A 15,225-nucleotide genomic window follows, 5' to 3' on the forward strand; every position below is an offset into this window, starting at 1 on the left:
TCCCTCCTCTCTCTCTCTCGCACGCGCGCAAGGAAATGCTGGACCTTCAACCTCGCGCGTAAACAACTCCAAAACACCTTCCGGCTAAGGCTCTAATATTCCAGTCGGGCGATGCCCCCTTCTAACCATGCTACAATAATTTTAATAATAATGCTAGAAATGTTAACGATGCTGCATCTATTCGATGTCTTGCAAAAGGAACATCTTGGCTCTCCCCCGCACACCAAATACCCACCCCCCACCTCTTGGGGAAGACGCCCGCCTGCCAAGGCAAATGGGAACCCACTAAATCCCCCGAGAGTTCGGTTTGGGATGGGCGGGAGGGGGGGGGGCAGGACCAAGGCGGGAAACCAAAAGCATCCGGAGTCTGAAAAAGTCCCAAAGCAGAAGAGGTGGGATCACAGCAGCTTATTAAACCGAGGCGGCGGCAGGCGGAGAGCCATTCAATCCAGGCGCGGCGGGGGCGATGGCGAGCGAAGGAGCTGCTAACGGCCAAGGGAAAAGCTTCCTCCCCGACGGGGCAGAGCAGCCCAGTTCAGCCGCGGTGCCCATGCTGCCGGCTCTGGAGGTGTCGGAGGAGCCGGAGAAAACGGCAACGGCGGGGGCGCCCAAAGGGAAAATCAAGGACCCCTCTTACAAAGTCCTTTCCCTGGTAAGGAGACGGCGCGCTTTGGGACCCAAAGGAGGAAAGCGTTTGGACTCCGAGGTGGTGGTGGTGGGGGACATCTAGCCGAGTTCAAAGTGACCCACTTCAGGATGAGCTGGCTGCGGACTTCTCGGAGAAGGGAAGGGAAATACTAATTGGGTTTTTGGAAAGGATGCGGAATCGGCCGACTTTGCTTAAGGACTCCCACCCGCCGCCCCGCGCGCAATTGGTTGGCAAAGCAAAGCTACCCGAGCTTTGCAAGGAAAGGGTTGAAGCTCACGGAACAAAACATTTTGCGCGTGGAGAAGGTCCAAATTTTTTTTGGGGGGGGGGGGGGAATGGAAAAAAAATGCTGCCTGATTCCCCGGGACCGCTGTTGGCAGTCGGCGGTAATCAGTACAGTACAGTACTGTAGTTTGGTTTGTGTATACAGTATCAACTCTGCTGTTGCTGTGCGCGCTTTGATACCTTCCCGTTTATGGTAGAATCTTTCCCAAGTTAACTTAATGTAACAAACTCTGGAAGATGCCATGTTATTGAAAATTGATCTATGGTGTGATTAATAGACACCTCTGATTTTAGGGACTACCATGTTTTCTGGGCCTTGGGAAAGACATTTTTTATCTCTGGGGACCAATAAGGCAATTATTTTTGATTGGTTGATTTCATCAGATTGGTTGATTTCATCAGGTAGACCAATAAGGCAATTATTTTGATTGGTTGATTTTATCAGGTGGTGTTTCAATACCTTGATTTCTTCTTAAAACATTTGTAACCATAAATAATACATAGAAACAGAACTTCTAAACATGTATAGCAGTATATTTCTTAAGGTGCAATCCTAAGGACTATAGGGACAACCTGGAGGTCCCTGAAACTTCTCTCAGGGTTCCATGAGAGGGGAATCATTTGCCAGCATATGTTGAAAAATAATACATTATTAAAAAATCCCATCAAACAATTGTGAGAAACAGTGAATGCATCCTTTTTAATTTTTCATATGGTAAATATAACCCACATGAACAAAAACTGTTTTGGGGTTCTTCCACAACTTTTAAAAGAAGGAAGGAAAAGGGTTAAGAAACATGCATGTGCAGAGTGCAGCCCCTTCAGTATCAGCTTCTCTAGAACAGTGATTTTCAACCTTTTTTGAGCCGTGGAACATTTTTTATATTTACGAAACCCTGGGGCACATTGAGCGGGGTGGGGGTGGGGGGCGCTAAAAAAAGTTTGGACAAAAAAAATCCTCTCTCTCTCTCTTCCTCCCTTTCTCTCTATTTCTTTCTCCCTCCCTCTTTCTCTCACTTCCTTCCTTTCTTTCTCTCTCTCCATTCCTCTTTCTTTCTCTTCCTTCCTTCCTCTTTTTTGCTCTTTCTCTCTCTCTCCCTCCCTACCTCCCTCTTTCTCCTTCGCTCCCTCTCTTTCTCTCTCTCTCTTGCTTTCTTTCTCTCTCTTTCTCTCTCTTTCTCTCTCTTTCTTTCTCTCTCTTGTTCTCTCTCTCTCTTGCTTGCTTGCTTGCTTTCTCTCTTTCTTTCTTTCTGAGCTTCGGGGCACACCTGACCATGTCTCGCGGCACACCAGTGTGCCACGGCACACTGGTTGAAAAACACTGCTCTAGAAGAACCACTGTACTCAGCTGACAGAAACAGTAAGGGAGTTTAAGTTAGGGTACAGTTTAAACTCAATGATTTTGTTCTCTCAAGTGCAAAGTATTCTATAACATCCTTAGTCATGTCCTGAATAATGTCCAAGTGGTAGCATTGCATTGCATGAACTATTTTAAACACATCCCTTGTAGTAGTAGTAGTAGTAGTAGTAGTAGTAATAGTAATAGCAAAAACAACAACAATAACAATAATAATAGATCTAAAAATCGAGCTGCAACGACTCTAGCATAAGCCAGTGAAAGTGGTCCCAGTGGTACTTGGCACGCTGGGCGCAGTACCAAAGGATCTCAGCAGACATTTGAAAACCATCGGAATTGACAAAATCTCCATCTGTCAATTGCAAAAGGCCGCTGTACTGGGATCGGCAAACATAATTTGCCTCTACATCACGCAGTCCTAGGTGCTTGGGAAGCGCCCGACTAGTGATGAAATATGAAATCCAGCATAGTGATCTCGTTTGATGTGTTGTACTGACATAATAATACCAAAAACAACAACAATAACAGAGGTGTAAGGGACATTGGAGGTCTTCTAATCCAACCCCCTGCTTAGGCAGGAAACCCTATACTACTTTAGACAAATGATTATCCAACATTTTCTTAAAAACTTTCAGTCACAATTTCTGAAGGCAAGCTGTTCCACTGATTAATTGTTATAACTGTCAGGAAATTTCTCCTTAGTTCTAAGTTGCTTCTAGCTTTGTTTAGTTTCCATCCATTGTTTCTTGTTCTACGCTCAGGTGCTTTGGAGAATAGTTTGACTCCCTCTTCTTTGTGGAAACCCCTGAGATATTGGAACACTGCTGTCATAATTTAATAATAATTATTAATAATAATTTATTAGATTTGTATGCCGCCCCTCTCTGAGGACTCAGAGTGGCTCACAACAAAACAATACATAGTATACAAATCCAATGATTAAAAAAAACAGTTAAAACCCTTATAAAAAGTAATCATACAGCCCAAACAAACCATACATAAATCATAATCACTAAGGGGTATATTAATTTCCCCATGCCTGGTGACATAGGTGGGTTTTCAAAAGTTTACAAAAGGCAAGGAGGGTGGAGGCAGTCCTAATGTCCGGGGGCAGCTGGTTCCAGAGGGCCGGGGCTGCCACAGAGAAGACTCTTCCTCTGGGTCCCGCCAGACGGTATTTGTGTCATGTCTCTTCTAGTCCTTCTTTTCATTAAACTAGACATACCCAGTTCCTGCAATTGTTCTTTATTGCTCTTCTCTGTACTGTAGTTTTGGCAACCAAAACTAAATACAGTATTCCAAGTTTGGCCTTACCAAGCCATTATAAAATGGTATTAACACTTCATATGATCTTGATTCTATCCCACAGCCTAGAACTGTGTTGGCTTTTTTGGCAGCTGCTGCACACTGCTGGCTCACATTTAAATGGTTGTCCACAAGGACTCTAAGATTCCTCTCACAGTTACTACGGTTGAGCAAGTTCCCACATTACTGTACCTGTGCATTTTGTTTTTCTTGCCTTACTGTTGTTGTTGAGACAAGCAAGTGAATCTTGGATGGAGCATCCTCTTCTGTAGCCCTTTGCAGCCAGAATCCCCAATGACAAGGGCCATTGGGGTGGGGCATCACTTGAAGAAGCCTACATTATACACATTATGCCGTTTGGAATACTCTTTCTCCAAAGATGAGGTGGGCCCCGACTGTCTTGACCTTTAAAAAATATCTGAAGACTTGAATCTGCCAGTTTGTTTGGGGTTCAAAATGGAACATATGGCTCCTGTGGGTCTTGTTAGTGCCCTGAAGGCCCCTTCCCTACCTTTTAATTATCTTTTATGGTTTATTTTTGCCTCTATTTAAAATTTCTATATTCAGTTTTTAACACTGTATTTGTACACCACCCAGAGTTACTCTGTAGGGAGAGGTACAGTTTCTAAAATACAGAAAACAAACAAAAATGCACATTAGAAGTTGGATCTAATAGGCTTGTATTTTCCAGTGCCAATTACACTTTAATTGCCATTCCATCCTTGTACCTAGTAGTTGGGAAATGGAATTTTTCATCTTTCCAAATTCACATTTAATTGGTATTATCCTATTGTTAGTTTTCCAACTTCAGTCCTAGAAGAACAGCTGCTTCAGATGAAGTAATGCAGTGGGACAAATTCTGTCTATGTGTCCTTTACTTTAATTTCTTTGGTCTGAAGAGGAGCTGTATTGTGGATTTATCACCATCCATCTTTGGGATGAAATAAAGAGAAAGTATAAATAATTGAATTAAGAAAATTAATATGACCTCATTCTGCAGATGTACTGGCTCTCCCCTCTCATCCTTCAAATCTGCATTCCTTTTGTCCAACATCTGCAGGATTTTCCTGATTTACCCTCATGTTATGGGGTTGAGTCATTTTCTTTTTGTTATGCTACAATCCTGTCTTCTTTGGAACATATGTAAGATGTGGGATCTTGGAGGAAAATCTATTTTACCTATCCATCTGACTTTTTGTGTGTTAAAAAACCAGACCAGCGACAGTCAACATTGTATAAGAGCAGGAGTGCCAAACTCAAGGCCTGGGGGAGGATCTGGCTGTGGGATGCTTAGATGTGGCCCACAGGGCTTCCCTGGAAACAGCAAAGGAAGGGCCTGTGATGCATCTGCTAGTGAAAATGGAGCTTGGGAGGCTGCGGGCAGTGCTCCTGAGCTTTGTTTTTGCTAGCAGAAGATTTCAGGAGGCTGTCGCAGCCAAAAACGGAGCTCCAGAGCCTATTTTCACTGTCAGAGCGCTTGGGCCACCACAGGCTCCCCTGACATGAGTGATGTTGATGAGCCATGCATCCCTGCCCCCACCAAGGTCAGCCCTCAATGAAATTGAATTTGACACACCTCTTCTAGAGCAGTGATTTTCAACCTTTTTTGAGCTGCAGCACATTTTTTACATTTACAAAATCCTGGGGCACACCACCAACCAAAATGACACAAAATGACACTATAACACAGTACATATTGGTGGGCCCCAGGGGAAGAGCCTTCTCTGTGGCAGCCCCGACTCTCTGGAACCAGCTCCCCCCAGAGATTAGAACTGCCCCTACTCTCCTTGCCTTCCGTAAGCTCCTTAAAACCCACCTTTGTCGTCAGGCATGGGGGAACTGAGACATCTCCCCCGGGCATATACAATTTATGCATGGTATGTTTGTATGTATGTTTGCTTAGTAAATGGGGTTTTTAAAATATTTTAAATTATACTTATTAGATTTGTCATGAATTGTTTTGTTTTGTTGTGAGCCGCCCCGAGTCTGCGGAGAGGGGCGGCATACAAATCTAATAAATGAATGAATGAATGAATGAATGAATGAATGAATGAATGAATGAATGAATAAATAAATATAAGAAGATGACCCTTCAGGACTCCATATACAATATAGATAACATTGTGATGCATTGTATATCACCCTCTGCAGGGGCCTCTTATAAAAAGAAAAAGGTCAAATATCTATATACACCATCAGGATAGACATAACCAGCTGAGGCTGAGGCTTCATCTAGTGGTGGCAACATTTGCCTCCAGTCCTGACCAGGATTAGAAATCGGAACCATGGGGAGGAGTAGCAGCTTCAACTACTTGCCGCGGTCACACAATGACAAGTTTGCGGCAGCCCGAGCGGGGACCTTCCTGGGTGTGGATGAGAGGTGGCCTGCTATTGGTTCATTGGTAGTGGTCGGGATGAATCCTAAAAGGTGATTGGTCAGCGTGAGCGTTCCCTGTGCCTCCACTCTTCCTGTTGCTGATAGCTGGAGGGATTGTGAGGGGAATGTTTATGTTCGGATGGTGGCCGTAGTTTGAGGACCCATGTTTAATTTCCCCATGGCACACCTGACCATGTCTCACTAGTGTGCCGCGGCAAACTGGTTGATAAACACTGTTCTAGAGGATATTCTTTTAAGATTAACTTTCTGCTTTAAAAAAAATTGGGGAAAGTATCACCATCCCAGAATTAGGAGAATGGGGCGGTAAATCATTTTATCTTTCCTTAATCTCTTAATTTGGAAACAAGACTCAAGCTTTGATCCCAGTTATCCTCTAAATGGCTTAAACTGAATGGAGAGTAACCAGGGATTAAGAAGATTTTGTCACACTAATGCATTATGTTGATGACTTAATGAAGTGGCTAATCTCCCCAAATGTATCTGCCTGGGGAGTCTTCAGAAGATTTATTTGGAAAGGGAACTTGCTGGTATCAAGCACAGATTTTGATTTAGAAACATAGAAACATAGAAGTCTGACAGCAGAAAAAGACCTCATGGTCCATCTAGTCTGCCCTTATACTATTTTCTGTATTTTATCTTAGGATGGATATATGTTTATCCCAGGCATGTTTAAAGTAATGATTTCTTTCAAGTAATGTTCTTCCACAGCTCAAATATCCTGTATGCTTTTTCAGTTCTAAGCTTGGCTCAGTTAAAAGCACTGCAGAAGTAAGCCTAATAAATAGGACTGATACCTGTGTCAGTGAGTAAAATACCCATGTGGAAATTAAAAATAATAGAAAGAACTAAAAGAGGCTCTTTGCTTGCTATCTCACATCTGTGAAGGCAATATATTATTTGAGTTGTTGCTGGTTTGGCTGTTTCTGTTCCACAAGTACTGTATGGTGATTATATCCTGTCTGAGCTATTTCTAGTAGGTCTCAAGTTTTGTTCATGGTAAAAGTTCTCTTTCTCAGTTGGTTTCCTTCTGTGTAGTAATGAACAGTTATGATATTTTACTCAACGATTGAATTGGCCAGTAATCAGGCTAAATCCAGGGCTATTTATATTCCTTCTTTGTGCAACATGCGTTAAATGTTATGAGGTATTGTGATCTTTGTAAAGGACCTGTATAACTGGCTCTGCAAAGGAAAGAAACATATGCAATTAGAGTAGATTAATTACTACAATATTTTAAAATCCGTTTAAGAAAGTGAAGCCTTAGACATAGGCAATTTGATTTATTCAGTTAAAAGCCTTGCAAAGCACAGGATAGAGCAGCAAGCATATGAACAATTTGGGGGGGGGGGAAACCACATTTTTGTAACTTTAATACTCTGCTTCTTAAGAATCTCACCAATAGGTTTAGCTCATACTCGTACATTTGTTATTTTTTCCCCCGTTTGCTTTCCAGAGTCATGAAAATATACTTAAATCTTTCAACACAGGAATTTACATTTGAGTTAGGCTTAAGAATGCCTACATTTGTCTATGCGGTCTTGAATCCTAACAAAATAGGATGTGAAGTCTCCAACTCCCATCCCCCTTTTCACTTTTGCAATTGCATGACCTTCTTTTCTTGAGTTCATTCTCTAATGTCAGCATATCCTTTCGAACATTGACAGCATGACCACTGGGAGCAATTTAAATTTGCCTCAGGACAGAAGTTGCTTTACAATTGAATACCAAAGAAACCCAGAGGTTTTATTTGTGGCACAGAATCTTCCCTTTAGAAGGTTGGCTCATATAGTTCGATCTGGTACAAATTTTCAGTCACATGAAATTCTCTAATTAAGTGCATTTACTTCAGTAATCTTCATCTGGTCCTACGTATACAGCAGAGGTCTTCAAACTTGGCAAGTTTAAGACTTGTGGACTTCAACTCCCAGAATTCTCCAGCCAGCATAGCTGGCTGGAGAACTCTGGGAGTTGAAGTCCACAAGTTTTAAACTTGGCAAGTTTGAAGACCTCTGGCAAACAGTATGTATTCCACACATCATCTGAATACATTTCTCCAATCTCCATTCTTGTTCTGTGTAGATAGTTATGGTTACAACTGAGCCCAAAATTGTCATTGCCAAGAAGACACTTGAGTGACTTTCCCCTTGTTTTATGATTTTTCTTGTCACAGTTGCCATGTGAATCACTGCAGTTGTTAGTAACATGGTTGTTATGCAAATCTGGCTTCGCCATTGGCTTTGCTTGTCAGAGGGATGCAAAAAGTTACTTCATGACTCCAGGACATCTTCATAAATACATGCTAGTTGTCAAGCAACTGAATTGTGATCATGGGGATGCTACAATGGTTGTGTCGAAAACCACTGTGTCAAAACCGTCATGTGATTTTTAAAAAAATGCTGTGGTAACTTCAAATTATGGTATGAATGACTGATTATGAATGAATGTTAGTTAAACATTTGTTATTACGTGGGGTTTTAGATTAGGTTTTATATTGTTTTTAGGTTTTATATTGGGTTTCTCAGATTTTGTATTGTATTGATTTTATTATGTAAGCTGCCCTAAGTCCGCAGGAGAAGGGCGGCCTAGAAATCCAATCAATCAATCAATCAATCAATCAATCATCACCAAATGAATGTTTGTAAGTCATGGACTACCAGAATAGAAGATTATTGAAAAATATACAGTAGTACCTCTAGATACGAGCTGCCCCACATGCGAGTATTTCAAGTTACGAGCAAAATTTCTGTTTGACACCCGAGCTCAAATTCGGGATACGAGCCAAGTGTCCACTAGATGGCGCAAGAATTCCATTTTTCCCAGTTATCTCCGCGTGAAAAGCCAAATCGAAATGCATTTGTTCAAGAAATGAGATGATCGACATACGAGGTCAGCTCTGGCACGAATTAAACTCGTATGTCGAGGTACCACTGTATAGCACTTCAGGGGTGAAATGCTCCCGATTCGCTCGTGCCTTTTTTGTCATCGGAGAGGCTCCGCCTTCCCGCATGGATGCCACCATTTGGGTTCTTTTGCCCTCTGCGTATGTGCAAAGCATCCTGTGCATATGCAGAGAGTAAAAGAACCCAAATGGCAGCCTCTGGGCATGTGGGCGGAGCCTCATGCTGCCTTTGCGACCGTCTCTCCAATGACTGACAGGTAAGAGTGAACCAGGAGCATTTTTGTTAGCCGCCCCGAGTCTACAGAAAGGGGCAGCATACAAATCTAATAAATAAATAAAAATAAATAAATAAATAAATTTCACCCCCGCCGTAGCACTTAATATTGTTTCCTGACAATAGGGAATGTAGGAGAGTTTGGTGGAAATCATCAGTCATTCAGGAATACTTCAGCAATCACAATAATATGTGACACCCAGTGCAGTGTTAGGCTTCCTTTAGGCCAGTGTTTCCCAACCTTGGCAACTTGAAGATATCTGGACTTCAACTCCCAGAATTCCCCAGCCAGCATTCGCGAATGCTGGCTGGGGAATTCTGGGAGTTGAAGTCCAAATATCTTCAAGTTGCCAAGGTTGGGAAACACTGCTTTAGGCTATATCTGTCTAGTAACTTTGGTTCATGAAACAGGACTTTCTCCTGCACTTGCATACTTCAAGTTAACTAAGCAGCCTTCTATGATATTTGGATAGTAGTGGAGGAGGAAGAAGACATGTGGTCCATTGGCATGTTTACACTTGAAGATAAGTATGGGTTATAAACTATAGATTTAGAACATAAGAACAGGCTGAATCAGGCCAAAGCCCATCGAGTCCAGCATTCTGTGTCACACAGTGGCCCACCAATTGTCCATGAGCAGAAAGAGAAGGCAAAACCCTTCCTTTCCCTTGACAAATGGTACCCAAGGGAATACTGCCTGCCTCAACTAACATAGAGGTGGTACTTGGACATCTGTTTCAATAACAATTTCCGTACTCATCTGAATCAAGCTAATGGATGTAAATTTTTAATCCTGTTTATATGACATTTTTAGAATTTAGTAATAATTCAGGGATGATGTAAAGCTTTGGAAAAACAGCATAATACCTACCATATTCCTCCCAGCGACTGATAAGGTCCCATGGAGCTGGCCTTCTCCGGGTCCCATCAATCGAATAATGCCAACTGGTGGGGCCACTGGGAAGGGCCTTCCCTGTGGTGGCTCCAGCTCTCTTTAACCAGCTGTCCCCAGAGATCTGTACCCTCCCCACCCTACTGGCCTTCCACAGAGCTGTAAAGACCTGGCTTTTCCGGCAGTCCTGGGTCTATTTTTTAAATTGTTCTTTTAAATATTGTTCTTATTTGTTGTAAGCCGCCCAGAGTCCTTGAGGAGTTGTGCGCGGCATATAAATTAGATTAATACATAATAAATAAAGAATGACATGTAGTTCAAGACCAAAACGGCCTTGAGTGAATTCAAATGGTGGGAAGGTTCTTATGCATCAGCGAATGGCTTACAAGTGTTCAAGTTCCGAAAACAAGATTAGGATCTAAATATTCACTAATTTTACTGATAAGTCTGAGTGATTTCTGAAACATAGAATCATTATTCTAACCTAGATTTCCATGAGGGCTGTTGGGAAAAAAAACCCCTCTGATATTTTCCCCACTTTGACTGTCATGTTCTGCTTGACTTCTTTTTCATTCGGTGATTTTTCCCCCCACATTAGCTTGGAGGAAGAGAAAAAGAACAGAGCCAAAAAGGCTGTGATAGCACTCAGATAGATTACAAGACAAGCTTATTCTGAGGAAGATAGCTTATTTATTTATTTATTTTATATATTTTTTCATTTAAAAATATGAGAGGGAAGGAGAGAGAGAGAGAGAGAGAGAGAGAGAGAGAATATTTTGGGCTTTAAAAAAACCCAGCTTAATTGGTTGTCAATGTGATTTCTTCTGTGGTCTTTATTGTCTCATCAGGAAGCAGCACAGTTAAACTTCCGCTGTTAGAAATGAGAGATACCATTTCTGTATGGGATTTGGCTATAACTCAAAGGCATAATTACCTTTTATATGTGTTTTTTATTTGTACAATTATCTATGTTACAAAATGTCAGTTGCTCCAGCCTAGTCTACCGCTCTAATGTCAACTGACACAGCAAGGCACTAAAAACTGGGCTTTCCCATCAAGCCTGGGGCCTTGACATTATGAGTGAGTCTGTTCCATATATAGTTGAGCTGATGAGTGTTCTCGGCAGCTGTTTTTGGCTGTTTTTAGAAGAATGTTTTAAAATTTTCATTGTCTTTGCTCTCCTTTAATGGTTAGCCTCCGAGAGTCATGTATAGAAGATGGATTACCTATAAATTAATTAAGTCAATCTGTATTTTGTAATCCTCCTTTAGTGCAGCTCCAGCATTTCCTGGTTAAATCTACTTTTTCTGAAGGTTTGGGTTACTGTTTCCTTTTGCATACTTTTCCCATTGAGGCTTTTACAACCACAAGAATGTTACAAGATAGTCTGCTGTTCAAAGCAAAGGACTGGATGGGGCCTCTCCCCATTCTCTCTATAAAACCCAACTTGCAAATGATTCTTCCTCCAGTAGTACCGATGATGAACTGTCCACTACAATTAAGAGCAGAATGTTCCACTTTACTCCCTGCTCTTAAGCACCTGCTGATGGATGCACAGCCTCAGTTTTCTTCCTAACAGGGAAACAAATACTGTATAGACCAAAAGAGAATGGCATTGGTCTAAAAAAGAATTTCACTCCGAATTCTGTATCATTGATTTATACCACTTTTACTTGGAGTAAAATTCCACAGCTGTTCACAGTGAAATTTAATTTCAAGCTATTTTAGATATGTAGGTTGGGTTTTTGAGAGTTTATTTTCCAGCAATCCTTATCTTATCCAAATATATTTATTTTTAATAAAAGAGGCATTAGGAATTTTTTCTTTTTGCAAATATAACGTGTTGTTGAACCGCCCTGAGTCTCAGGAGAAAGGCGGCATAGAAATCAATCAATTGATCAAACAAACAAACAAACAAACACATAAATAAATAAATAAATTCATACTTGCTTATTGTAGGGTACAATCACAACTCAAAACATCAGTGTGAAAAGTCAAATTTGCTTAATGATCAGTTGATTTAGTTAACAACTGCAATAGCTCTTTTGACAACAGGTCATAAAATGGGAGTAACAACTGCCTTGTTTAGCAACAGAAATTTTGGGCTCAACTGTGGTTGTAAATCCTATATTAATTTGCATATCTCAGATTTTTCTTTTTAATAGTCCATCTCAAGGTATTTGCCTTAACCTTGTCTATTAATTAATTTTCCTTCTTTGACACTTGGCCATAACATTTGCTCTTCACTGATTAACTTGTTGTAAACATGAGATTATTTTTGAAATGTTCTGAGGTTTGTGGTGCTGTGAACTTGTCTCTGCGTGGTTTGTTGTTGAACATAAATCAGTGCAGTTCCACAGGAACAAGGTCTTTTCCACAAAACTCCCTGACTGTGGGAAAAGATTCACTTGTTTCTTTTTTAACCACAACGATTTCCTCCAGAGTTTTCACTGGGGCAAAAAATACATACCCATCTATGATGCATACCTATTTCCCCTAACATGGGGAAGCTAGAGAGGAGTCAGTATTTTTATTTTCTGCTTATGCTTTTGGGAAGATTTTATTCTTCTACTTATAGCAATAGCACTTAGACTTATATATCACTTTACAGTGCTTTTATAGCCCTCTCTAAATGGTATTTTTATTTTCTGCTTATGCTTTTGGGAAGATTTTATTCTTCTGCTTATGGCAATAGCACTTATACTTATACATATCACTTTACAGTGCTTTTATAGCCCACTCTAAATGGTTTACAGAGTCGACATATTGCCCCACTCAAAATACTGGGTCCTCATTTTACCCACCTCGTAAGGATGGAAGGCTGTGTCAACCTTGAACCTGGTGAGATTTGAACTGCCAAATTGCAGGCAGATGGCAGGCAGCAGAAGTAGCCTGTAGTACTGCACTCTAACCACTGTGTCACTGTGACTTATCATACTTCCTCCATAGGAGGAAGGAAAAACCACCTCTTTATTATTCAATCAAAAAAAGTAGTATTCCCCTTCAATATTTGGCACGCTTCAGAATAATCTCTTTGTAGTCAATGACACCAAATCCATTTCTTCTTAGAAACATAGAAACATAGAGGACTGACGACAGAAAAAGACCTCATGGTCCATCTAGTCTGCTCTTATACTATTTCCTGTATTTTATCTTAGGATGGATATATGTTTATCCCAGGCATGTTTAAGTTCAGCTACTATGGATTTACCAACTACGTCTGCTGGAAGTTTGTTCCAAGGATCTACTACTCTTTCAGTAAAATAATATTTTCTCATGTTGCTTTTGATCTTTCCCCCAACTAACCTCAGATTGTGTCCCCCTGTTCTTCTAAGTTGAAGAGTGAAAGCTAAATCTGGCCCTTGGTTGTGCCTTAGTCTACCTTCCCTATAAGCAGTGAAAGGCTACCAAATTTTTTACTAACACACTGTGGGTTTGGCTTATGCAGGGCGCCCAGCATTTTCTTTCAACATCTTTCAGTGCAAATTGGGTACTCTGGGGTGGAGCTCCATTTTCACTACCCCACTCTGTTCCCCGCTCCTGACCAAGCAGTAGCCCACCCCTGCCTATAAGTAACTGAGTCAGAAGATCATTTAAAAGCAGTTTGTTGGGGTACCCTGATAAAGTGGGGTCTCTCCATGAAAAAAGAAAGAAAGAGAGACCCTCTAGCTGCATGTTGCCCCCCTTTTATAGTTAACACAATAAAGAAAATGCAAGGGGGAAGTTGATTGGACGGAATGAAAGTAGCCTCCCCTTTGCATAGAAAATCAATTATATGTAGTCAAACATGTTACATATTTGCATCCCATAAATCACACATGTTCATTAAAATGAGGTCTGGCATCAGAAGGGGCGGAATTGTAAGGGAAAGGGTTGTTTAAAGTTCACAAAAGAGATAAACCAGACCCCAAGTTGTACTAAAAAACGTATCTCATCTGGAGCTAGTCTCCAGCTCATTTATCAGCTTAGGAATGTTAAGAGCGAACACATCTAAAGATCATTTTAAAATGAGAGAAAATAAATCAAAATAAAATATAAAGTAACTATGTTAGTTAACCAAAAAACCCAACCTTGTGTTATTTGCCCCTCAAGGGTAAGCTTTGAATGATAGCTTTTAGCAATACTAGAAATTACTTTACAGTAATACCACATAATTTGTCTTCCTCAACATAAAACATGAAGAAAAAGCAGATTCAAAAACTATATTAAACCAATATATTTAATGAAGTGTATTTGAAGAAAAAAAAGATGTTTGTTTGTAGGACAAGCATGACATCATTCTAACAAATTGATCACTCCTTTATAGATTTCTTTATTGGCCAAGTGTGATTGGAATTTGTCTTCTGTGTATAAGTTCTCAGTGTACATAAAAAATACATTCAGCAAGACTCATAAGATATAACAGTGATTGTCATAGGTTACTAAATAAGCAATCAAATCATACTTGGAAAATAAATAAAGCAATATAAATTGTAAAGATCCAAGCAACCAGGTTATAGTCATAAGTAAGGTAATAAGAAGGATGAAAAGAATAATAGTAATACGTTCTTAGTAAATAGTTTGACAGTGTTATGGGAATTAGTTGGAAAGGAAACCATTTGGAAAGGAAAGTTTAGAAATAGGATTTCAAAATCCAAGTATTTGGCTGACTAATCAATCAACTGTTTGGCCATAGTGCCATTTGGAAGTATAATGCATCATGCAAGTATCTAAATCAGTGTTTCTCAATCTATGTGGAGTTCAACTCGCAGAATTCCATAGCCAGCATTACGACTGCAGATTCTGGAAGTTGAAATCCGCACATTTAAAAATGGCGAAAGTTAAGAAATGCTGATCTAATTACACTGGAGAACTCTATCACTGGCCTTCCTTTATGGAAGCCCAATGGAAGCTTCCAGTGAGATTCTGTAGCAGAGTGGATGTCCCCAAAGAAGTAGAGACAATGCTGCAATAGTGAATAGCAGCCAATGGTTGTTTTTGTCTGGAGAAACCTTTCCAAATAAAAGAGAAACTGAGATATTATCCACCTGCAGCCTGGACAGCTGAAATTCAGGAAAAGACTACGTGATAGAAGCCTTATGGTTTACTCATGAATAGAACAGCTGAACAACACAAGAAACATCTCATTTGCAGCCTTTTATAAAACATTTAGTTCAACCAAATATT

At 40.5% G+C, this 15,225-nt stretch overlaps 1 protein-coding gene across 1 annotated transcript in view; it reads left to right on the top strand.

Annotated features, from left to right (window-relative positions):
- The first annotated feature begins 314 nt into the window (after nucleotides 1-314).
- The window catches only part of LOC139157118 (ectonucleotide pyrophosphatase/phosphodiesterase family member 1-like), a 72,856-nt gene continuing 57,945 nt past the window's right edge, over nucleotides 315-15,225 (top strand). The window contains exon 1 of the mRNA XM_070733529.1: nucleotides 315-652. Coding sequence (XP_070589630.1) covers nucleotides 467-652 — 186 coding nt within the window. The 5' untranslated portion in view covers nucleotides 315-466. The remainder of the gene's footprint in view (nucleotides 653-15,225) is intronic.

Source organism: Erythrolamprus reginae, chromosome 1 (genome assembly GCF_031021105.1).
Source record: "Erythrolamprus reginae isolate rEryReg1 chromosome 1, rEryReg1.hap1, whole genome shotgun sequence".
Taxonomy (NCBI): domain Eukaryota; kingdom Metazoa; phylum Chordata; class Lepidosauria; order Squamata; family Dipsadidae; genus Erythrolamprus; species Erythrolamprus reginae.